The 25,254-nt window shown below is 41.5% G+C and overlaps 1 protein-coding gene across 4 annotated transcripts in view; it reads left to right on the forward strand.

The window, feature by feature from the left end:
- Positions 1-24,023, forward strand: part of Aldh18a1 (aldehyde dehydrogenase 18 family member A1) — a 43,487-nt gene extending 19,464 nt beyond the window's left edge. For all 4 annotated transcript variants that reach the window (XM_005008038.4, XM_013143548.3, XM_003479760.5 and 1 more), the window contains 12 exons: positions 53-143; positions 3,543-3,667; positions 4,397-4,541; positions 5,206-5,279; positions 10,317-10,410; positions 12,770-12,990; positions 15,106-15,243; positions 17,589-17,784; positions 17,886-18,007; positions 19,544-19,730; positions 20,649-20,744; positions 23,005-24,023. In XM_005008038.4, coding sequence (XP_005008095.1) covers positions 53-143; positions 3,543-3,667; positions 4,397-4,541; positions 5,206-5,279; positions 10,317-10,410; positions 12,770-12,990; positions 15,106-15,243; positions 17,589-17,784; positions 17,886-18,007; positions 19,544-19,730; positions 20,649-20,744; positions 23,005-23,186 — 1,671 coding nt within the window. In that variant the 3' untranslated portion in view covers positions 23,187-24,023. The remainder of the gene's footprint in view (positions 1-52; positions 144-3,542; positions 3,668-4,396; positions 4,542-5,205; positions 5,280-10,316; positions 10,411-12,769; positions 12,991-15,105; positions 15,244-17,588; positions 17,785-17,885; positions 18,008-19,543; positions 19,731-20,648; positions 20,745-23,004) is intronic.
- The last annotated feature ends 1,231 nt before the right edge of the window (positions 24,024-25,254 follow it).

Below are 25,254 nucleotides of genomic sequence, written 5' to 3' on the forward strand. Positions count from 1 at the left end.
TCTTTTTGGACCACGTAGTTCACTCACTTAAGACATTTTTATTATATTCCAGGTTATTAGTGTTAAAGATAATGATAGCCTGGCTGCCCGCCTGGCTGTGGAAATGAAAACTGACCTCCTGATTGTTCTTTCAGATGTAGAAGGTACAAATAATGTCTTTTTCTACATGTATAAGTTGCCCTCTTGTTTGAGTTTTTCTGACCTTTTTTTCCTATTGACTACTAAATTTTCTGAGCTATATGGTCTGACAAGTTTTTATGACTCAGAGTTGGTAAGTGAGAGAAGAAGTTTCAGTACTAGAATAATATTTCCAAGTGCTTTCAGTTTCATATTTTTCATAACAGCTTTATGGAAATATAATCCACATACCATACAGTTCACCTACTTAAAGTTACAGTCCAGTGATCTTTAGTGTATTCACACAGTTGTGCAGCTACCACCACAGTCAAAATTGTAATTTCATCACCTCAACAAAAAACCTCATACCAATTAGCAGTCACTTCCCACTTCCACCCACGACTCTCCAGCCCTAAACAACTTCCAGTTTATTCTATAGATGTTTTTAGCCATTACTGATACTTTACATAAATGGAATAATACCCCATGTGGTCCCTTGTGACTGACTTCTTTCATTTAGCATGATGTTTCAAGCTTTACCTATGTTATAGTGTACATTAGTACTGTATTTCTTTCTATTGCCAAATAATATTGTGTTCTGTAGATATGCCACATTTTATTTTTTCATTAGTTGGACATATGAACTGTTATGAATAATGTTATTATGTACATTCATGTGCAACTTTTTGTATGAGCATGTTTTGTATTTCCTCTGAAAGGGGAATTGTTGGGCAGGGGAATGTAATTCAGTGGTAAAGTGCTTTCTTAACACATGTAAGGCCCTAGGTTTGATTCCTAGGACTGGGGGGGAATGTAGATTTTCATAGTATCTTTACATTTAAAAACCTTTTGAGGAGCCATCATGCTGTTTTCCAAAGCAACTGTTCATTTTACATTTCCACCAGCAGTATTTGGGGCATCTAATTTGTCTGCATCCTTGCCAATTCTTAATTTGGTATTGTCTGGTTTTTAGGATAGCCATCCTGGTGACTAAGAAGTGATATCATTGTGGTGTGGGTTACTTTCAGGTTTTAATGTAAATCAGGGGGACAGCTTATTTTAGAGCTACTTTAGGGAACCTGGGCTTTTATGGCCACCTCCACTTTATATGTTACTCTTCTTTTCTGCTTTCCCCTTCCTCATGGAGGTACCTTCTTGGCTCCAGTTTGGTTCTCCTTTCACTCTGTTACTGTTTTACAGTGTAACCTATAAGAAATAATAGTTGTTGTGTCCTAAATTGACCAGACCTCCGGGACCCCAAGTCTTCCATTGTATTCCCAGGAGGTCAGAAAAAAAACCCTGCTAAATTCCCAGTCTACCCTCTCCCCAGAAAGTTAACATGGGAAGATTTGTTCTTTGTTTTATACTCAGCTGTGTAAGGTAAGGGCAGTGGCTGCCTGGTGGAGGCAGGAGCAGATACAAGTGAGTTAATCTGTTTTTTGCTCCTGTCAAACTTCGGATATATTCTATCTACATGTCAGTGTCTTCACCTGTAAGAAATCTTGGTATTGTGTTTATTCACTGTAATTTGAAGTCTCAGGGTAGGAATAGCTAAGTTGGGGCAAGTATAAGCCACCTTATGTGGTTAAAAGGTTTTCATTAAATTCTACTGTGTGTGTGAATAGTGCGCTGTGTGTTCCATAAATGTCAATGTATTCAGTCTTTGTAGCAAACCTACAGAGTAGGTAGATTTGTCCAATTATACAGATGAAGAAATTAAAAATTAGGTTCAGATCAGCTAATATTGTTTTCAAAGTCATACAGCAAGTAGTTTGTGAAGCCTGCTTTGTAATCCAGGTCTCTTCAATTGAAAAATCATCCTTTTCTCCTACACTGCCTAGCAAGGTGGAAGATGTGAATTTGTAAGATCACTATACAAATTTTATCTAGATTTAGGCGTCCTTGACAGTCCCCCAGGGTCAGATGATGCAAAGCTCATTGATATATTTTATCCCAGAGATCAGTCTGTGATATTTGGGACCAAGTCTAGAGTGGGAATGGGTGGCATGGAAACCAAGGTAAGAAGTGTCAAATTCATTATTTGATGCAGTTTCAAACACCAAAATTGGCCCTCACCAGGCTTTTGCTCTTATGGTTAATTAATTAGGTATATAATATTGATTCATAGAACAGTATCAGAATTTTAAATGCTTCACTGGTTGGGTAGAGAGGCTGCTGCAAGGGGAAAAGAGGAACTGCCAGAATCTATAGTGGAAGCCGTTCAGCCTCTTGAGAGATGGTTGGTCAGCTTAGAATCATCCAGAGTTTACTGCACTATTTTATGAAACTTAACAGCCTTTCAGTCCAAGCCTGTCATCCCATAGCACTGTGGGAGAACCCATTGGAAAGCACAGAAGGCTGCAGAGTACTAATCAGTGTGGATGAAAATTATAAGAGATTACTCTTTCTTTTCCTGTGTTTGCTGCCCAGTTTGGGCTGCTTTGTCCTGCTCTGGACACTTGATTTCCTCACTTTCTTGAAAGGCTGTATCTGCAACAGGATGGTATTAAAGATCTAGAGTAATGAAGGGAAAAGTTATAATACAGGAAAAGCAGTGACTTAAAACCCAAACCATCATCTAAAATGTCCTCCAGCCAGTCCCCTGCCATAGATAGCACCTCTCCAGCTGTGTCCCCTTTAGATTTTAATTTTACTTTGTTTTCGTAGACCTCTCTCACCTTCCCCTTTTCTCTTTTGTTTACAAAGTAAAAGCTTGTATTCATTTACAAAGTAAAATTGCCGTACTTGTGTAACGTGTCACGTAACTTTTATTTCATCTTACTCAGTTATACAAGGGACATGTACTTTATAGTCATAAATCAGAGTGCAATATATAAATCAGAGTGCATGCTGAGAGTCATGAGCTCTCCTGCTGACTCTGTCCAACCTCCACAGTGACACACATAAAATGAGGAATATAAATGGGTGCCTGTTTCAAAGGGTACAGTGAGAGTTAATGAGTACCTGCTTCACTTTTCGCCCTGTTTGGAAGCAGTCACATTAAACAGTCTATATGGCTGATGCACTATTTCTGCAGTAACTTCTCTGCATTTTCAATTATATCATGGAGGTGTGGCATGATAGGTAGCAGTGGAAGAGAGGAGGACACTTGCAGAAGACTCTGGACAGGGTTAATAAATTTTGTGCCAAAGATGTGGCCAGGCTCCAGGGTTAGAAAATACTCACAAGCCAAGTTACAAGGTTATGTAAGGTGAGTCCTCTGGGAGCAGTATTTTAGTGTAGGGCAGCTCCATAGCTCCCTTGGTCCTCATTTCTGGTTAGAGCAGGTGGTGGTTCATGTAGTTCATGTGGATGACCAAAGCATGAGGTAGTTTTTCCTACTAGTAGTAGGAGCCTGGGGAGGGCTGTGTGGGGGACACACACTTTCATCACAGCAGTGTTACTGATTTTTGTCTACTTTTTAGGACTCTTTGACAGCCCCCCAGGGTCAGATGATGCAAAGCTCATAGATATATTTTATCCCGGGGATCAGCAGTCTGTGACATTTGGGACCAAGTCTAGAGTGGGAATGGGTGGCATGGAAGCCAAGGTAAGCACTGGGTTCCCTAAATCTCTTTAACAGTTACAAAGCCAAATCAGTCCTTTTCACTTTTATACTTTTCTTATTGTTTGGGGCTAGCTAATAGTTCAGATACTAGAGACATATACTTAAATATGCACATATCTAAAGGAATGGGTGTTGTGTGCCTATCTTTGTCTGTATATGTATTTTTCTTTAATGTCGTATGAACAGTGTATTCATATTATAAACTATTCTAGGGTAAAGCCCATAAAATTTTTACAATTCTTAAATCTACTGTTATCAGCTCAAATATATCTTGATACACGTTTCATATTTTCTGTCCCATTAATCATTTTAAGAAGTTATTTGCTTAAGGTAAAGCATTATACATAGCAATGGCAGAGGTGAGGCTAGGAACCCATTTTTATAGAAGCTTCAGAAGCACTGAAGTTCTGTCAAACCCCTGGCCAGTCATTGAGCTGCTGCAATGCTGAGGCAAAACAAGTCACAGTGCAGATGTTGAGAGTCCTGTACCAGGGAGTCTGAGAGAGAACGTGCTGAAAACAGAGGACAGTTGGTTCATCATCAGGTAACATGCAGGGCTTGGCTGGGAAGTCAGCATGGATACATGTGTTCTTCAGAGCTTTTGAGGTTTTGAAAATATCACTGCATTTATTTAACTTGCTTAATGTTAAATTCTGTTTTATGTCTTTTGCAAGTCTGAGTCTCCTGTTTGGATATCACTTGTCCCATTAGGTGAAGGCAGCTCTCTGGGCTCTACAAGGTGGCACTTCTGTTGTCATTGCCAATGGAACCCATCCCAAGGTGTCTGGGCATGTCATCACAGACATTGTAGAGGGGAAGAAGGTTGGCACTTTTTTTTCAGAAGTAAAGCCTGCAGGTAGGTAGTTCTTCATGAGGTCCCCAGGCCTGTGGGTGGTAGCCTTTGACACCCCACCCAAGATAGAAGTCTGAGCTCTCACTTGGGTACTGTGGATGTGCCATGAAATCTGGTATTTTTAAAACATTGTTAGAACAATTGGGTTTTACTTTGCTTTGCTAAAATTCTCTGCCTTGCCTAGTTAAGGCTCTTATTGTCTCTAAAATCACTAGGTCAAACAGTGTACGCTTCCATCTGTTTTTAGGAAACACTTACTCAGCCAGTGCCCATTGCCAGGTGCTGATAAGCATTGGAGATGCAGAGATGTATAAGAAATGGTTGGTATATTCTCTCATGTGTTGACAAGGATAGGGTTTTTACAATCTGTAGTCAAGTGCAAACATGAGAAAATATAAACCAAAGTAGAATTGAAAGGAACTCTAAAAGACAAAGTATGTTGTCCACATCAGAAATACAGATGAGTTCTTGTGCTTATTGTGGTATTGTGGAGTTACCCTGGTGAGTACTTTTACTATTTTATTGGTCAGAGTGACCTCATATGTATGGAACAAGCACACTGAGACACACCGAGAGTTCCTTTTGCATATCATGAGTCTGAGCACAGGCTGGGACAGTGAGAGAGAATGCACTTGACCTTGTTCTGATGCTTGCATGCACTTTTTAGGCCCAACTGTTGAGCAACAGGGAGAAATGGCTCGATCTGGGGGAAGGATGTTGGCCACATTGGAACCTGAGCAGGTAATAACCTTAACTGATAGTTTTGTTAATCATTTTTAAACCGAATCAGGCTATATGGTATAGTGTAATCATGAAGACTGCTGACCCCCACACCTGTGTTCTTAGCATCCATGGAATTTTGTGGGCTTACTTGAATTATTACAGAATTGCTCTGCCTTTTTTTCTTTTTCTTAATTTTATATTCCTGTTTGTCTTTCATAGGCTGAGGCCTACAGTAGCTTTTCTTATTGGTACATGTTCGTAGTATTTAATGATTACATCTATCATGGGAAGTTGATACATGTATATGGTATGTCTTAATTCTTGTTTTGCCCTCTCCCCTCCTTAACTGTCCTTCCATCTCTTGGACCCCTTCATATATCTATTCTGGTCTATTAATACATGTTTTGTATGTGTTTGTAGTGCATAATGATCACATTCCTCGTAAAACTTGGTACATGTACACAAAACATCAAAATTCCCCTTATTTTTTAAAATATCATTTTCCTTTTCCCTCCCTCTATCTCTTAATCCCCTGCCTATATGCTAAAGACCTAGCTCACTATTTCCTATTGTCTTTTATTTCACTCTTTATTTATATTTTGAATTTCTCATATAAGAGAAACCATGCAGGAGGCTGGGGATTTAGTTGAGTGGCTAAGCACCTGCCTGGCAAGCACAAGGTCGTGTGTTTGATCCCCAGTACCAAAAAAAAACGATGCAAAAAATAAGTTTTATTTCACTTAACATTATGGGCTCAAGGTGCATCCGTTTTCCTATTAAAGGCCCCAAATTTATCCTTCTTTATGGCGGAATAGTACTCTATCATTCCCCTTTCACCCCTGATACTGGGGATTGAACCCAGGGGCATTTCGACACTAAACTACATCTATAGACCTTTTTATTGGTGTGTGTGTGTGTGTGTGTGTGTGTGTGTGTGTGTGTGTGTGTGTGTATTTGAGTGTGTTTGACTAGGTCGCAGTTGCCTAGACTGGCCTTGACCTTTTGATCTTCCTGCTCAGGCTTCCAAGGAGCTGGGATTATAGGTGTGTGTCACCACACCGAGCTCACTATGATGTTTCAGCCAAAAGCATCATAAAAATGAACGTGTATGTGTTACACAGGCTAGCCAATTAGCAGGCTAGCCAATGTTGACATATAATGGGTGTGGAAATGTAGGATAGTTACTTCTTCAACCCAGTCTATATCATTTATCTTAACTATGAGATGGAAGCTTGAGAGCCTGCTCCATGGTTAGTGCCTTACCCTATCCATGAATATTTTGTCATGAATTAGTCCATACAGCAGGTGCAATAAGGCTGGACACTGTGAGGAGGGCAGGTGAAAGCTGATTATTAAGGATGGATTTTAGAGTAATTATGTACGTTTCTTCTGGGCAATACCTGTGCCTGAGAAAGAAAAAGAGACTAAAATAATTGTAAGTAGAGGAAGATGTACAAATGACCAACAAATATATGAAAAATATTTAACATTTCTGACCATTACAGAGATCCTAATTAAAGCAACACTTAAGAGTCTGTCCTACTCCAGAAAAAAACAAATCATTGAGAAATCAAAAAATAACAAATGCTGGTATGGCTGTGGTAAAAAAAAAGAAGCCTCCTAAATTGTTGGTGGGAATGTAAACTAGTACAACTATTGTAGAAATCAGTATGGAGATTGAGAACTAAAATGGAAATTCCATATGACTCAGCTACCCTCTTCTACATACCTTCCCAAGAGAGCTTAAGACACACTACAGGAATACAATTCATAATAGCAAACTCCTGCAAACAATCTGGATACCCATCAACAGAAAATTGGATAAAGAAAATGTAATATCTGTATATAATGGCATACTGTTCAACTATAAAGTAGAACAAATAAACAATTGTAGGAAAATGGATGCACTTAGAAAGTACAATGTCAAGTGAAATAAATCACACACACAAACCTGAATACCAAATAGTATCTCTCTTCTGAGAAAGGTAGTGTGTAGACTAAGAGAAAAAGGAAGGACAGGACGAGACAAGGTGAAGGGTCTCTTGCAGATGGGAAGGGATCCAGGGGACCAAGGCTGAGGGGCAAGGAGGAGGGGCATAGGAAAATAGAGTGAAGATATGCCAGGTATGAGGTCCTAATAACCTCAGTAACTATGCACAGTGTATGTCATAAACATGAACTAAGATTAATAATATCAAGAATGAGAACTGAGAAAGGGGAGTTTGGCAGGGGGGATTAGGGAAAAAAAAAAAAAAAACAAGCTGTATCCCATACCAGTTCCCCTAAGCTGCTTGTAAAATGCATGTACTGCCAACATGTACTGTCTAGTTACTTTTCTCTTGTTGCTGGGACAAAATACCCAGTGCCCAAAATTAAGGAAGGAAAGGCTTATTTAGCTTACAGTGTATGGACGTTTTGATCCATAATCAGCTGGCTCCAATGCAGAGTGATGTGGTAGAGGAGCAGTAGTTCATGGTGGCAGAAGATAGCAAAGGCAGCAAGAACAAAAAAGAGAGGAGAAAGTGAACAAGCCTCTTTTACTCCCTTATATTGTATGCAGGCTTCCTGCCCCGGGGTGGTGTAGTACTCACCCAGCATTGGACCATGAATCAGTCACAAACTCTAGAAGCCCACTCCCATGACTGCATGAGGCTTTGGGGGAACATCTAGACATAAACCATAACCCTTGGCCTCCCAAAGACTTAATGCACATCCCTTTATATAAAAGGCATCTTAGTCTATCTCTAACAGTTGCCAAAGTTCTAACAGTTTCAGCATTGTTAAAAAGTCCAAGTCCCAAGTCTCCTCCAAGATGTAAAGCAGACTCTTAGCTGTGAGCCCCTGCACAAATGAAAAAATTAAACACTTCCAACATTCAGTGGCACAAAATAAACATTGTAAAGGTACAAAAGAGATACAAAGTAATAGTACCAAAGCAAGTCCAAAATCCAGTGGGGCAAATATTAATCCTGTAGTTCCGTGTGCAACATCCAAAGCAACCTGTGGCAAGACTTGAGCTCCAAAAGGCTTGAATGACTTTACCCTTACAGCACTGCTGGTGGCTGTGTCTCCCAGGACTTTTCTGTTGGACTGGCTCTGCTCCCTCCTTTCACATTTCCTCAGATGATCCATGTTTCTGGCTTTTCTACTTGTGGGGTCTCCACTGCACCTTTGGCTTCTCCTTCATAGCTTCATACACTGTCCTTTCAGGGGCACGCTGCCTGACAGCCTAGGCCTTCTTTTGAAATCTGAGTGGAAGACTTTTTAACCTCAGAACTCTTGCATTCCGCAAGCATCTAAAACCAGCACCAGCACCACATAGATGATGCCTAGGTCTGCTGCCAGCTGGAGCACTAGCCAGCCATTCCTCTCTCATGGCCATAGGGCTAGAATTCTGGAATGCTGGGTACTCTGAATCAAATTTTGGGAAATAAATTTTCTGTGCTGCTGCCATTCTGGAACATGGTACTGTGCAGCTTTATCCCTAAAGTAGTCTTTTACCTTTGCAGTTTTGAGAATGCAAAGCGTAGAGACTTGCTGCTCCTCGTGATGCCTTCAGGCCATCTTTTATATTCTCCTGTTCCTTCTCAGCAGTTGAGATGTCCTCAGCTCTATCTTTGTAGTCCACAGCTTACCTTTCTGGCCAAGTCCTATGCTCTTGATTCATGCCATAAATCTGGCTAAAAAAATAAATAAATAAAAAGCAACAAGAACTATGCCACTGCCTCAACATTCACCTGCCTTGAAATTTCTTCTCCCAGATTAATTAACCCTTAATCATAGTTTCAGGCAAAGTCTCTGGACATAAACAAAATGCAGACAAACTTTCTGAAAAGCTGTAACACATATACATGGCCTGGAGTCTAGGAGCCAAGTCTATTCGCAGCAGGAACTCCCAAGCCTGGTCTTTACCAACATAATTTCTGTCAGCTTTCTGGTCTTCGGAGCTCAGGACCAGAATCTCCCATACAGAATAGCCTAAGACATTCCAACACTACTTTTTCAGGTGACATCTCTGAACCTTTCCAAAATCTTCCCACAAAGCTCTTGAACCACATGGTCAGGTATATTTGCAGCAATGATGCCACTTGTTTGGTACCAAATTCTGCGTTACTTTTTTCTCACTGCTGGTGAGAAAAAAATACTACCCAAAATTAGGACGCCTCACAGTTTGTGGAGGTTCAGTCTGCAGTTAGCTGACTCTAAGGCATGGTGGCATGGCTGAGGGACAACAGTTCAGGGTGGTGGAAGATGGCATAGTAGCAAGAGCAGAAAGGGGAGAAGAGAGAGAGAGAGCAAGCCTCTTTCCTTCGTTTACACTGTATGCAGCTACCCACCCAATGTGGCTGTGGTGCTCACACCCATAATCCCGACTTTGGACCATGAATCATCACACACTGTAGAAGCCCACCCCCATGACTAATGAAGCTTTAGGGAGACATCTGGACACAAACCATAAACATATACTAATACAGTTTTTAAGAAAAACTGTAATAGAGATAGGAAAGGAGGAGCCTGACTTACCTCTGAGATCATTTCCTTCTACTTCTTCAATAATCATCATACCTGTTAGCCACATTCTGCAATCTGGTGGGAAAGGATTAGAGTCTCTTCAGGCGTCTTGGTCTGATATTTTTCTTCTTTGATTGACCTCATCAACTAATTGAGAAAAAATAACCAGATGTAAAAAGGGATATAAGCTGCCTAGTAATATTAATTCTTTGAAGGCATATGAGTGATGCTCAGACATAGTGCTGACCCCTTCTTCACTGATAAATTGAATAATTCATCATACTGCCTCCCTCACAGCTGGGCCATGGTTTGCTCATTGCAGTAATCAGAAATAGTAAAAGAGGAGGGAAAGAAAGAAGAAATAAGAAGTTTCAACATTTGAGAGAGCAGTGGTAGGAAAGGACTGATGAGAAGTAAGGAGACATCAGTCAGTCGTGACCTTGACTTCAGAACAGCACTAATACTCCAGAAGAGTAGGTGTCAGTCCTGGCGTGTGTTCTTCTAGGATTAACATACCTGATTTTAAAATGGTTTGCCTTCTAGAGAGCAGAAATCATCTATCATCTGGCTGATCTTCTGACAGACCAGCAAGAAGAGATCTTATTAGCTAACAAAAAAGACCTGGAAGAAGCAGAAGGTAAAGGGTCACATAGAGGGTTTTTGCTTTATTTCTTTTTGTTGTTGTTTTACTAGTGATTCTGGTAACTTGCCTAAAGGCAAGATTGTTATAGAGGAAATTACTTCTATGCATCATTATTGTCAGTGTAAGTCGCTGGTACAAGTTAGCTATTTTCAAAACTGCTCATATTACTCCTACCCCCTTTCCCAGATATTTTTGTTGTTTCCCCAGATATTTTCATACCACCCCAGTAGGACTCTTCTTGTCCCCTACTGCTCACACAAGCTGTGACTACTATAACAATTTTAGGACCAAAAACAAAACTGAAAATCCCATTGCTTTAGGCATTTGACTAGTAACAGTTAACCATCATAAGGCCTTTCTGTATTACCAGCCACTGTGCTAGTAGGATTGCATTTAATCTTCACAGCAGGGTACGTCTGGAGCTTCTAGTTATTATCTCCATTCTACAGAGGAGAAACTGACATTTAGAGAAATTCTCACTTGTAAAACTAAAAAGGCGAGTGATGGACCTGAGATTCCACCATAGGTGGATGATACATGAAAAGAATTGTAGTGATAATTTGTGCAGCTTGGAGAGGTTGTCTCTTAGTTTGTCAACCAGCGGGAAGTCTTCCATGACTACGTGCCTGCCAGAAATACCTTTGAGGTGCATATGTAGAGAAAGTGAGAAGGTTGAACTTACATTGCAGACAGCTGAGTGTGTAGAGTTGGAGAGGCTGTCTCCGTCTCCCTCTTCATTCTTTGTCTTTTCTACACTAAGGTAATAGGGGTTGAGTGTATGAGGCTTTAACTTTCCTTTTCCCTTGAGTAAGTGTGCCATTACTTAAATATCCAGGCTAATGGTGCGCTCACAAGGAAACCTCACAAGGTTTGATGGCATTTCTTCTATTGTTTATAGTACTTTGAAGCAGTGTCTCTGAACTTGCTCTGGAATTTGCTAGTCTTTTGGATTTTTGTAGTAGTACGAAGTCATAAAGTAGGTTTTTAGAAGTGGAAGAAATTCCTGATAGTATCCAATTCTTTTACATTAACATGAAGAAAATTCAGGCTCACAGAAGTTAAAGCTTTTGTTCAAGGTCACACAGCTAGTGAACATTCTCAGACTTCTAATCTCAATAATATCTTTGGAAATACACAGGGCACAGTTAGTTAAGAACCAACTTCTGGGACTACATGAGCATGATAATCCCCTTTGATCAGTAATCCCAACTCAGGGAATTCATTCTAGTAAATATTTCAAGGAGAAAACACCTCTGTATGTAAAGATTCTTAGAAAAAAAATTATGACACTGAAAAACTAGAAACCACATGAGTATATAACAACACAGGCTGTTAAGTGCATTATGCAATATCAACTCAGTGAAATATTTAGTATTCATATAATTTTATAACATGGAAAATGTGCTTGTGGGGTGAAAAGCTACAATATAACATTCACTATAACTGAAACTCAGTTTTTGGCTTATAGTACAAAATAAATAAAATTAATTGATTATATAATTTTTAAGTTTGATTCGTCCCCTCCATAGTAGAGATCTTTATTATTTTTAACTTAGTGGGTATAGCTATGAAAAAGAATGGAAAATTTTGCATAATCTCATTTTAGCATTAACCACAGTAATGATTTATGGTATGTGATTCCAAGTAGTTTTCTGAATATATATACATATGTGTGTATGAATATGTATGTATATATAAATGTGTGTGTGTGTATATTTTATCTGAAGAAATTTTGTATATAAACCTACAATAATTGAACTTATTTCAGGAGAATATATGTTTTTGCTTCTGGTTATAAAAGTAATTCACTCATTTTTAAAAATTAATGCAGAAAGATAGAAGTAGAAGTAATCACTATTTTGGTGACTTTCAGAAATTTCTCTGTGTACACGTGTATCAAAGTGTTTGATAAGTAGTACCCTATTCATGCTGTTTTATAGTTTTACTTTTTCACAAGCTGTATCCTAGGTAGCTTTCCCTATCAATAAATTAGTTTTATGTATAATAATAGCAACACTGTGGTCCATTGTCTGAATTTAGGTAAAATCCATTTTCCCACTTTTATAAAATGCTGTGGTACATGTCTTTGTCACATGTAGGCTTGATCATACAAGTGATAAGTTTCTGAAACCCAAGATTTCCAGCACAAGGAATGTGCATATGTACACGTATTGCTGAACTGCCCCCTTAGGAACATGTAAATGGCATGTCGCTTTCTTATTGAGATTCAGAAGTTTAACTGTCTGCTCCCAGTGCGCTGTCATATGTTCAGTAAGACATTGAGACATGTAAATGGGTAGCAGTAGCCTGCTTGGATCTGCTGCATCAATACACATTTTCAACACTTTTTCAGGGAGACTTGCAGGCCCTCTGCTGAAGCGTTTAAGCCTCTCCACGTCTAAACTGAACAGCCTGGCCATCGGGCTGCGGCAGATTGCAGCTTCCTCGCAGGACAGTGTGGGGCGTGTTTTGCGCAGGACCCGAATTGCTAAAAACCTGGAACTTGAGCAAGTGACTGTTCCAATCGGTGTTCTACTGGTGATCTTTGAATCTCGCCCTGACTGTTTGCCCCAGGTAAATGAGTAAGGCTGCTTACAGAAAGCATACATTTCCAGGATTGGTGATAAATCTCCCAAAAATACTTATAAAGATATGTGAGAAGAAAAAAAGGTGATTTTTTTTCACCCGACAAGATAATCTTTTGAGCTGTTATTGTCAGATCGTTCATCACAAGATAATTCATATTCTTCATTCTTACAGTAATCCTAAAGGTGGTAGTTAAAAGTTTTACAGAAGAAACCAAATCTTACAAAATTACTATTCCTCTTTGAGCAATCACATCAACCTGATACTTGAGGGAGCCCAGGTCAATCTACTATATGATCTGGGAGAACACATTTCCAAAAAGCTTAGTTCATGGTACACGTCATTCTCTAACAGAAGTCTCTGATAGTTTCTGTAGTTATTCGTCTAGTAGCTCTCCTTGCCCATGTGAAAAAGATTGTTTTGTTATTGTGACTGATGGCTTCATGTAGGTACATCTGTTAGAAAAAGAACTTTCAGTAGTTAATGGGAACCTTTTTGATGAATGTTGGGAAAGCATTTGATAAAGGTCTTGCCACCCAGCTGTGCCAGGAAAACAAGATAGAATTAGAGTTTGTTGCCCTCAAATGCCTGCAGAAAACTCACTGGACTGTGAGTAAGATGATACCAGTTCTTGCTTTACATTAGCCTCAAAGTCTTATATGTGTTTTAAAATGAAAACTAGCATCTCTATATACAAGGTGATAGGGATTGTGGGCATCTGGCCTGTCCTCTGAGAGTAGTTCTTAAAAGAACTTGAAACCAGCCTGTTCATCATAGGAGCCCATCCCCCAGGGATCTGTCCTCAGCCCTGGCTGATACTGCCACATTACCCTTCTGCCCACATGCCTGTTTTATGGAAATGCCCAGTGGTGGCTGCAAAACTCACCTGTGCTATTACAAATGGGTCCTAAGTATCTGAGCCATATGCCTGAAGTGTCTCTGCCACCCCTCATCATCCCACCTCTAGCTGAGGCTTCTTCCTTGGGACCTTAACTCAGCATAGCAACACAGAATCCACAAATCCTAAAACTTGGATGCCAAATGCTGTGTGCCTGCATTTATCTGGGGAAAGTTTATATAACTTTTATAAGGGGTCTATGAGTAACATAAGCAAACAAGAAATGATTTTAAAAAAAACAGAGAAGGCTTAAAAAATTAATTTGACACTGGGTGCAGTGGCACATGCCTGTAATCCCAGGACTGTGAGAGGTTGAGGCATGAAGATACAAAGTTTTAACCCAGCCCTGTGGATTTAATTTAGTGAGATCCTGGCACTAAATAAATAAATAAAATAATAATAATAAAGAAGGTCTGCTTATATATCTCAGTGCTAAGGCTGGGCCCTGAGATTTAATTCCCATCATCACAAAGACAAAACAAAACAACAAAACTGCTAATTTGGAGAGTAATACCCACAAGGTTTTATGGTGAAAAGTCTCTCCCTATGTTGCAAAAGCAGAAGGATTTCCATTCGTCCCACTTAGAAAATTTTTCCTCATGTTTAGGATGATTAGGTTACTGTCTCTTCACTGCCTCTGCTTTAACAGGGTAGCTAACCCTTTTCCAAGCCCAACCATCTCTCATACAGCATGTGCTCCTTTCCCAGCTGTCTGTACCATTGTTGTTGGGGCTGGCAGAAGCTGTGGTTCACTCCAGGCTCTTAGCACAAGGCCTTTAGAGTTCTCAGAGCAGTTCCAAGAGCAGAGAATGATGTGGCCAGAGAGCCACTCACCCGAGCCCGAGCCCCATGGAGGAAGCAGTCCTGCAGAGGCAGCTGAGCACCGTGTTCTCCACAGTGGCCAAAGTGGAGAGAGTGGCTGTGTGTCCCTGGCCACAGAACTCAAGCTGCATTGCTGACAGTGGTAAGGAAGTTATGAAGTTCAGTGCCTAAGGTCCAGGTGGATTGGCTGTGGAGGGAAACCACCTCAATACAGCTCCCAGCCCTTCTATTTATATGCTCTATAGCCTGGGGAGTTACCAGCCTCCTGGGCTTCAGTATGAAGTGCTATCAAATAGCATAATCCTTAAAGTACTCAATAAATGCCAACGTGATAATTTTCCTTGTTTTTCCCTGTGACCCATTGTTCTCCCTTTGATCTGCAGGTGGCAGCATTGGCTATTGCAACTGGCAATGGATTGTTACTCAAGGGTGGGAAGGAGGCTGCAAACAGCAACCGGATTCTTCATCTCCTGACACAGGAAGCCCTTGCGATCCACGGAGTAAAGGAGGCAGTACAGCTGGTAGGTCCCTGTCAAGGAGCCAAATCAGGCCCATGGAGGCCCAGGTCAGATTTTTGGGAGTTTGAAGCAAAATTTAGGCCATGAGGGGCCAAGACACTTGGACAAGCAGACTTGGTCAGGGTGGTGTTAGGTGTCATGAACTTGTGGACATTAGGCCATTCAACAGAGCCATATGATAGCTTCAAAAGGCCATGCCTGTAAAACACACTGTGATTTAAAGACTGTCAGTTAGAGGTAGGCATGGTGACACACACCTGTAATTCCAGCACTCAGCAGGCTGAGGCAGGAGGATTGCCATGCTTTCAAGGCCAGTCCTAGCTACATGGTGAGTTCAAGGCCAGGCTGAACTGCATAATGAGGCCCTCTCTAAGAGACATAGACAGACAGACAAACACAGAGTAAGAGAGTCTTGATTATTCTCATTGGTAGAATGATTTAGGATAAGTCAGATGAAATACGTTTTAAGGAAGTTTGTCATTAACCGTCCTGACCCCTGTAAGAGTGAGATAATGCTGTTTGCATTATTACTATCCTGGTTTGGTGAGTGTGTTGTTACTGTTTGATACTAGAGATTGACACTGAGCCTTCACACTGAGCTACTTTCCCAGCACTTTTTATTTTCTATTTTGAGATAGGATGTAACTAAGGTACCCAGTTGCTCATTTGGGAGCAAGCAGTTCCTTGCAGATGCGGCTCAGCATGCTGCTCCCCACAGTGGCCAAAATGGAGAGGGGCAGAGTGGGCTTGAACTTGTGATCTTCCTCACTCTCCTGCAGCCAAGATGATAAGCGTTTGCCACCATTCCTAGTTCATAGTCATTATGGTAACTGACTATTTTCTCATTTTCCTCAACTGTCAAATGATGTTTGATGACACTAGCTACAGTTAACTGAGCACCTGCTGCATAGCAGACACATTTCTTCCATTACCTTGTTTAATCCTAACCACATGAAGAAAATACCACTAGTTATTAGGACCACTTTCTAAATCGGAACAAAGCAGACTGTGGTACTCACTCAAGGTTATGTAATCTGTGGTAGAGTTTATATTTGGATCTAAACCACCATCAAATCTGTATCTCTTTCCAACAAGGCCTCCTCACTCCAGCATCTGAGGATTCTAGTGGCTGCTGGGAGGATATCTGCAGACTACTGAAATACGCTCAGTGATAAGAATCTGAATTTGGTTTATTTATGGCAGCATAGCACATGGGAGGAACACAGATTTGGGGGATTTAAATCTCAGCTCTAGCTCAGCTCAGATTCGATGGGTTCCTTCTTTCTGCCTTCCTTCTCTCCCTTTCTTCCTTTTGATGTGTAACATGAATATAGCGGTCTATACAGGTCCTGTATAAAAAACTGTGACTTTGTCCATATACACACATGTGACCACCAGCCATGACAAAATAGAGCACTTTCCCAAGATCCCAGAGGCTCCTTTTTACCCTTCCCAATTATTATGCCCTACTCTTAGCACAAGGTAACCACTTTGGCTTTGACTTTTGTTATATTCACTTTTACCTGTTCTTGAACTTTATATAAATCAATTCATCCAGAATTCACTTTCATGTCTTTTATTCATCATTATCTGTGACTTTCATCCACATTCTTGCATCTAGGTATGGTTCCCCCCCTTTTATTTGCCATATATTATTACATTTACTTTCTTTTTATGATGAATATTTGGGTCATTTCCAGCTTTCAGCTACCGCAAATAAAGTCTCCATGACCATTCTGGCATGTGTGCATTTATAACTGAGTCATAGGTGACTTAACCATATGGAAGACAAGTTCAAGAATGGAAACAAAATACCTGTTCTCTCTGTGTTCTAACACAAGCACTTCATAGTCAATCTAGTCAACATCCCCAAATAAAGATTGTTGTCTGAAGTCTGGAGAACCAAGACTTCCTAGCAAGACCGAACCCTTCCTCAAGGCTGCAACTAGGGAACCAACAAAGCAACCACTTTTTTTGGTGATCCTCATAGCCTGGCATCATCTTGCCACCTGTAACTTTCACAGATTGCACTTGTACTTCCTTTTAAGAAATAATCTTCCCTGTGTTACAGGTAATTGTGTCCTACTTCTGCATTCCCTGCTCACCTCTTTGAGGGTAAGGATTGTGTCCTGCGTGTTTCCTAACACTGCATAAGTGGGTAGAACTTAATCAGAATTTGCTGGATGTTTCAATTCCCATGATCAGGAATTTAATCTCATTTCCACAATAAACTTTACAGTGCTGACCTCATTCTCAAGACGTGCAGACCTTTATATACGGGATTTGGCTGTTTCTGTATTTTATGTGGCCAGAAGATATCTTTATCTTTCTATTTTTTCCCTGTTTAGGTGAATACCAGAGAAGAAGTTGAAGATCTTTGCCGCCTAGACAAAATGATAGATCTGATCATTCCACGTGGCTCTTCCCAGCTGGTCAGAAACATCCAGAAAGCAGCTAAGGGGATTCCAGTGATGGGGCACAGTGAAGGGATCTGCCACATGTATGTGGATTCAGAGGCCAGCGTCGATAAGGTCACCCGACTTGGTGAGCTGGATGAGTAGCCTGCGTAACGAGCGTGAGATAACTGTTAAGTCATCTGTGCCTTTGGATCATGTGCACAAAAATAATTCTTTGCTTTTTTTCAGTCAGAGACTCTAAATGTGAATATCCAGCTGCCTGTAATGCTTTGGAGACTTTATTAATCCACCGGGATCTTCTGAGAACATCATTATTTGACCAGATCATTGATATGCTGAGAGTGGAACAGGTAAGACTGACCCGCAGACCTAAGGCATTGCTGTATATCCTGTCTGTGGGATTAGGCTAGGAGCAGCTATCATTGTGTTTAAGGCAATTCTGAAAACAATGGTTTGGAGCATGTACAGTGTATAAAGTGCTGTGCTAAACACAGACATAAAGTACAGCCCCTGCCCTCTGGCACTAGTGTATAGTCCAGACGGATGCACAGGTAGCTGCATTAAAAAGTGCAGTCTTTTGGGCTGATAGGGTGTGGCAGCATACTGAGTAGTTTCTGGCAGAGTTTTATTCAGGCAACAGAGTTTAAAGTTTGTGTTTCCAAGCACACTTTCCTTTTTGGATTTATTTGAAAAACTTGTGCAGAATTGTTTTCAAATTATAAACTTACATGTATTTACTCCTTTCCCCAAATATCTTCAGTTATCCAATATTATTATACTTAATACTGTATAGTGATGTTTGGGTCAGATATTTGTATATTTGTCCTTTCTGGACTAGGTTGAAATATGTCTTTGAGGCTATAAACAAAAGCCAGTAAGTTTCAAGTGTAATTGTGTTCCGTGTCCTACATTTAGGATTGGAAGGTGGTAGAAGCTCTCAAGGCAAAGTGAACAATCTGTTAAGCTTCCTGCATAGATTCCTCGCCAGTTTTGACAGCTGATGTCATGGTACTCTGTTAGAATCATACAGGCCAGCCCAATAATAGGAAAGGGGTCCTCTGGCCATGTTGCTTTGACCCTGACATCTCTGTCCTTTCATCCTTCTTCTCAAATAAAAGGCTTCAGTTTACTTATAAATGTGATATGGTCCCAGAGAATTGTTTTGAAAATGATAATGTGCCCTACAAAATAAAAGGGAGTTAGACTACCTGACCATTCATGTTCGAGTCCTTTACACTGGTGGTCCATTTGATAAGGTGGCAGGCACAATGAACTGGACTAGACAGGAGGAAAACTTCTTTGGCCAGAAGTGAGACCTGCTAGTGATTAAACCCGTAATATCTTCAACCATTAAATGTGAGTCACCTTAAAAGGGCTCAGACCAAGTGAGTCAGTATATGTTTCATGCAGCATGTATCTGTATAGAAGTAAACTGATTATAAATGAGGTTGCAGCCCCCCAGTTCTGGAGGAAAAGAGTACCAGATAGGAAACCATAGTAGCACCTCAGGAACAGTGAGGACAAGACAGACATCACTTGTAACTGGAGCCAAAGCAAGAGCTTGGCTCCAAAGTGTCAAGCCATGCACCCTGTCCCAGGGTGATGAAAATGAGAACATGGCCTAAGTAGAACCAGATTTGTGACTGGGCCTCACAGTGGACAGCCTAGGATCTTTACAAGGTTTGTGCAAGAGCTTGAAGGTGAGACTGACACAATCGGAATCTGTCAGGTAAGCACAGTTTTTACTAAAAGAACATTAAGTACTGCTTATTTCAGAAACCAGCCTAAACTTCTCCACGGTGCAGACAGTCTCATCTTACTGTTTGATCTAATGCTTGCTTGCTTTTGTTTTTTTATGTTGTGGTCTCTGGGCTTCCTTTGTTCAGGTAAAAATTCATGCTGGCCCCAAGTTTGCCTCCTATCTGACCTTCAGTCCCTCAGAAGTGAAGTCACTCCGAATAGAGTATGGGGACCTGGAATTGTGCATTGAAGTGGTGGACAGTGTCCAGGAGGCCATTGACCACATCCACAAGTACGGCAGCTCCCACACGGATGTCATCGTCACAGAGAATGGTCAGTGTGCGGGGGCTTCATGTACGTGGGGTCCGCCTTGTCTGCTTTGATCTGTAGGTGCTCCTGTTCCTCTCAGCCCCTGTGGACTTGCAGGAAAACAGTCTAGATAAACTAGTGCCAGCTACCTCAGGAGGTTTTGGCGAATGCTTCCTCATCTGTTACCTTGTAATTGTGTTACACAGGTCCACTAGGGAGGGAAAGGAGGGATGCCTAAGAATAACTAGCACCCATTTAAAATCAGTGTACCTGAGGTGGGGGTTTTCATTTAATTCACACAGTTCCCCTGCCAACCAGTTCAAAGAAACCCATTTTACAGTAAGGAAGCTGAGGCCCCAGAGGTTAAGGACGGAACCAGCTCTGTACATGCATTAATTCGTTCCACAGATAACCTGCTGAGAGGAACACTTCCAGGTGTCAGGCCACAGAGACCAATGGTGAGGGAAGCCATGTGACACACTTCGGGCCCTGAGATGAGTGTTCTTAGGTGCCACTTTGCTTTAGCCTTGCCACACCGGTGAACTAGGTCATGTACTTTCCCTTTTCACTCGGCTCAGAGCCGGTCAAACTACTGCCTAAGCTCTTTCAGCTTATACGAATGAACTTTTATGGTTCCAACCCATCTGGCTCCACAAAGCCCACCAGCAAGGAGTGTGGACAAGCTACACAGCACTGAGGCACGGTTCTGGCAGACACGGATTCCAACCCAGGCTTTCCAGACCACTGTGACTGATGGCACTGGTCTTCTGTCTTCCTTTTCAGAACTTTCAAAAGCCTGCATGTTTAAAAAATGAGAAGAACATCCAGGGAGGCTTCCTGGGTGCCTGAATCCTGCCTCGATCTGTCACCAGGGAGTACCAAAAGCATGGGTTTTCTTCATAGGGTTCTCCTAACTCTGTTTCTCTTTCTTTTACCCTACAGAGAAAACAGCAGAATTCTTCCTCCAGCACGTTGACAGTGCCTGTGTGTTCTGGAATGCCAGCACACGTTTCTCTGATGGCTACCGTTTCGGACTTGGTAAGACTGGTTAAAGGAAGAAGGAGACCTGTGTGCATCACTGTGTGGTCTAGGGATTGTGGCGAGGTGGAGGAGAGCCTTCCTTTTTACTGTCACATATGTGATCAAGATAACAGACCTTGTAGCAAGGTTGAGAAATTAGAATGCTGGCCAGTAAACATCTTCTGAGATGGCGAACATCTTCTGCCCGCATTTTACATGTTACAAAGTGAAGTACTCATTTCCCTTTTTCATAGATGGGGAAACTGAGGAAGAAACAGCGTGATTTTCTGGTGTTCAGGCCTGGCCATATGCAGTCAAAGCTTGGTTGCCCCCACCAAAGTACAGGCCACGCGTGGTGCACACACCGCAGACCTTCCAGAGCACTGCCTCTGGGCCTTACCACTTTGACTGACTCAGTCAAGTGCTTCAGAGGTAGTAACCACAAAATAGGATAAGAGAAAGTATTGGTACTGACTTGCACAGGGCCTACAGACTGGCCTAAAGAGTAAGTAGGTCAGGACCTAGTAGAAAAACATGTGCTCAGTATGCACAAGGCCCTCATTGAATCACCAGCACCAAAACAAACAAAAACAGGTAAGATCAGAGGCGCAAGGTACAGCAGACTTTGAAATAAAAATCCTTGGAAAGATACCTTTCTCTCCCTTTCCATTATATATAAAGTCTGCTGTCTATAACGAGTGAGTCTCTGGCTTTTAGGGATACCATTATACAGAACTCCAATAGGACATTTATAGTACATTTTCTGAATATTTGAGAGTTTTTATTTCAAGCACTTAAAATATTTTAATCCCCTTCAACTTTTTAAATAGATGATCTTCCTGTGGAAATGGTTCTCACTGAATTGTTAAAAGTTATTGAAGGGAATTTTAATTAGTTATTCTTAGTCATCAGATTCTTTATTTTTAGTTCCCATTTCTGTCATGTTGAGGTTTAATTATCACATCACTTGTACTGATCTTTCTTCTCTATGTTCTTAAAAAAGAAATAACTGCATACTCTGAGGGGATGATTTCCCCAGAATGCAACTGAAAATCCAGGTGGGATTTTCCTCACTGTCCTAGCATGAGTATAGAGGAAAAGCCCAAATTCTGGCTGAGTTTTGTTTCTGTGAACTATGTAAGTGACAGTGACAGATATTTATTTACTGAGCATTTATTACATGTCTGCCACTGTGCTAGACATATTGTATTACTTAGTTCTACAAAAGACAATCTTGTGTTTTCTTCATTTTTCAACTGAAAAAAACTGAAATATGAGAGTAGTTAGGTAATGTGCCCAGAGTCCCATAGCCTGTGCATTCTTGAGCCAGAATGGGCCCTAGTGATCCACTTTGTCTGCCTCCACTACCCCAGATGCATTGTCTGCATGTAATACCTCTCCTTACTCTCCTCCCCAGCCTGCTTACTCTTATGGTTTGGGTTCCTGCCCAAAGGCATCTTCTTAGGGAGGCTTTCTCTGGTGATCTGGATAATGAGGACCAGCTCTGCCCCCCATTTCCTGTCTAGTACACCTCACTGCACTCAAGCACATGTGATATTCATTGAGCTGTCCTGAGCTCCCTTGCCAACCAGGTCTTAGTTCCACAAAAACAGAGCCCTATGTCTGTTATTCATCACTTTATTCCCAGGGCCCAGTATGGTGCCGGTATATAGTACCTGTTTAGTAAAATAGTGATGAATGAGAAAACCTGGCCTCCACTGAATACAGTGCAAAACATAGAATCAGAACCAGGAAAACCTGCTATCTTCAGGGTCTAAGCTGAGAATATGTAGGAAGAAGGGAAATTAATAGTAACTTATCTTGTAATCAGTAACTATCTCATGAGTGCTTATGTACTCAGATTTCTGGAGGATACTAAGAACATATTTCTTTCCTTCTAGGACTTCAAGAATATTTAGGGAGATGAAACATCTGTGTTGTACTTTGCTGTACGCCTCAGAACATGCCCAAATATCAAATATGGTGTACAATTCAGATGCTAAACTGATTCCAGAGACAGTTTTTTTAGACTGGTAGAACGTACTGGAATAAAGTACAGAGACCAACACATTTCAGAGGAAGGTGGTCCACCATGATGTGCAGTGACTAGGGAATGCACTTACTGGGATGGTGGGACTCCAGCTGGCCTGAGAGCATGGGTCAGAAGTTGGTGGGGGAAGGAGGGTTCCCAGTGAGGAAAATGAAGTAACATGGGCCTGATGAAAGGTCAGCAAGCAGACGTGAGAAAAGCCACATCTTTATGCATACTTTTTTGTAGGAGCTGAAGTGGGAATCAGCACATCACGAATCCATGCCAGGGGACCAGTGGGACTTGAAGGACTCCTTACTACCAAATGGCTGCTTCGAGGACAGGACCATGTGGTCTCAGACTTCTCAGAACATGGCAGTTTAAAATATCTTCATGAGAACCTCCCTGTTCCCCAGAGAAACACCAATTGAAAAGTGCCAGCAAACCCAGGATGTTACAAGAATCTTCCCATTTATACTAGTCCCAAGGACCTGTGGGGAGAAGCCACGTGTTTTTTTTTTTTTTTTTTTCTACTTCCTGTAAGGGTCTACCTGTTGAAAAGTACATCTGGGGTACATTAGGGTAGTAGAATTAACCTCTGCAAATCTGGAGTGCTCAGTTGATACTGTTGGTCTTGGATAATATGCATATCCCATTCTACTCTTTTAGTAAGAAAATTACTCTTATGGATAGGGACTTCGATTTGCTCAGTCCAGCTGTATTCAGTGATAGAAGCAAAGCTGCAGCTTTCTCTCATAAAAGGCAAGAGAATAATCCTGGCTGCTTTTGTGAGGCAAAGTGTCCCTTGGCACGTGGTCGGTAACAGAACCATCATGCCTAGGAAGTCAGTCTTTCAGTGTTCCATTGCTTCTACACATAATCCTCTTCAAACAGGAGGAGCTGAGATTTAAAACAAGGAGCAGCTCTTTCTAGCATTCTCATCAGAAACAGGGACAGAAATGTATGAATTAGTTCAAATGGGAAGATTGGCCTTTTCTGTGATTGGTGGCATTGGTAAATAAGCATTCCAGACATCAGCAGGCTGTCCCCATCCAGGAGAGGCGCCTACCTGTGGTGCAGTTGGAACCTGAGTACAGGTTAAGATGTTCCCAATGAGCAGGAGGAATATTTACAGCTATTATGCTTGAAATTTTTATATGAATTATTTTGCCATCGTGTCTTTTTCCTCCAATACAGAGATTAGAGGATTATTTTAATACTCTGAATTCTTCCCTCCTTTTTAATAAATAAAATTCTTATCAAAAGCCTGTGTGTATTCTTAAAGTTTCTGCCTCATTTATCCTCTCCTTTCTCTTTTGTCAGACCCTCTCGCCTTGTCTTTAGACAAGCTGTGTTCTCTGGAAGCTGGTGGGGACAGTGACAGTGGGAGCAACACATGCAAATCCCTAGGGAAGGGACTGGGCGGGAGAAAAGGAAAATGGAAATAAACCCTGAGAACCTAACAGCTGCAAGTATGGGTGATGGTCTGAAGCTGGTCACTGTCGCTGTCATGTCCCCATGACGACACTCAGCCCTGGCCCCAGCTGACGTGATTTGGTTCACTGTGGATATAATGAAGTTCACCTTCTCACCTTTCCCTTCTGTTGCCTAATGGTTGCCTGACAATGCTAATCCCTCGCCTCCCTTGGTCTAGCTTCTGCATTTAGGATCTGTGGTGCCCAGCAGTCTGCATTTGAAAGATTTCTTGTCTTGGGGCCCTCCCACAGAAATAAGCACTTGCTGATACGCTGCTGCTTATCTTCCAAGGATGTTTTGTGAGCACAAGAATTATGGTGTGTGGTGCATGTTCCCAGGCTGGCTCCAACTCATCCCAACCCTTACATGGTCTGGCAAGTTGTCCTTCCTGACCTGCCCTGTGAAAGGGGAACTCTGGACATAGCTTGCCTGAAAAGGCAATAAACAAAGTCCTGCTGAAACTACATTGCAAGTACTGGCAATCAGCTCCCAAGCCGACTACGGATGTCCCAGGGGTCTAAAATGAAAAACAGCCCCAGGGAGCTACAGGCCTTGGGCCAGGCTGCATCATGAAAGCAGGCTTGGGTCTGGGCCTGAGGCAGAGCAGTATTGTGAGGAAGGAGTGGGCAGGGCACCCAGGCCACAGGCTGCGAGCAAAATTCATAGATGGGGATGAAACTGGCAAGGCTGTTGCAACATATATGCCAATTTGGTGCAGAAGGTTGTGAGTAGGTATTTCTTACGCAGCAATGTTTGTATCATCTATCAGAACCGTCTCAAGGCATGTGATGTGAGTGGTGAGGGTTGGAATGGGAAAGGCAAGTAAAATTCTGTTACCAAACGAGGCCATGTTTTCTATATAGAGAACTCGGCTTAAGTGACTTTATATAGGCTATGGACCACCAGCATTCCTTTTTTCTACCAAAATGAAGCGACTCCTATAAAGAATTCAGGAGACAGCTATAGTCTTTCAAGTATCCATGCCCAAGCAATCTTCTGGCGCTTTCTGGCTTGTCCTATAAG

This window comes from Cavia porcellus, unplaced genomic scaffold (genome assembly GCF_034190915.1).
Source record: "Cavia porcellus strain 051 isolate PalLab524CR breed Dunkin Hartley unplaced genomic scaffold, mCavPor4.1 scaffold_2, whole genome shotgun sequence".
NCBI lineage: Eukaryota > Metazoa > Chordata > Mammalia > Rodentia > Caviidae > Cavia > Cavia porcellus.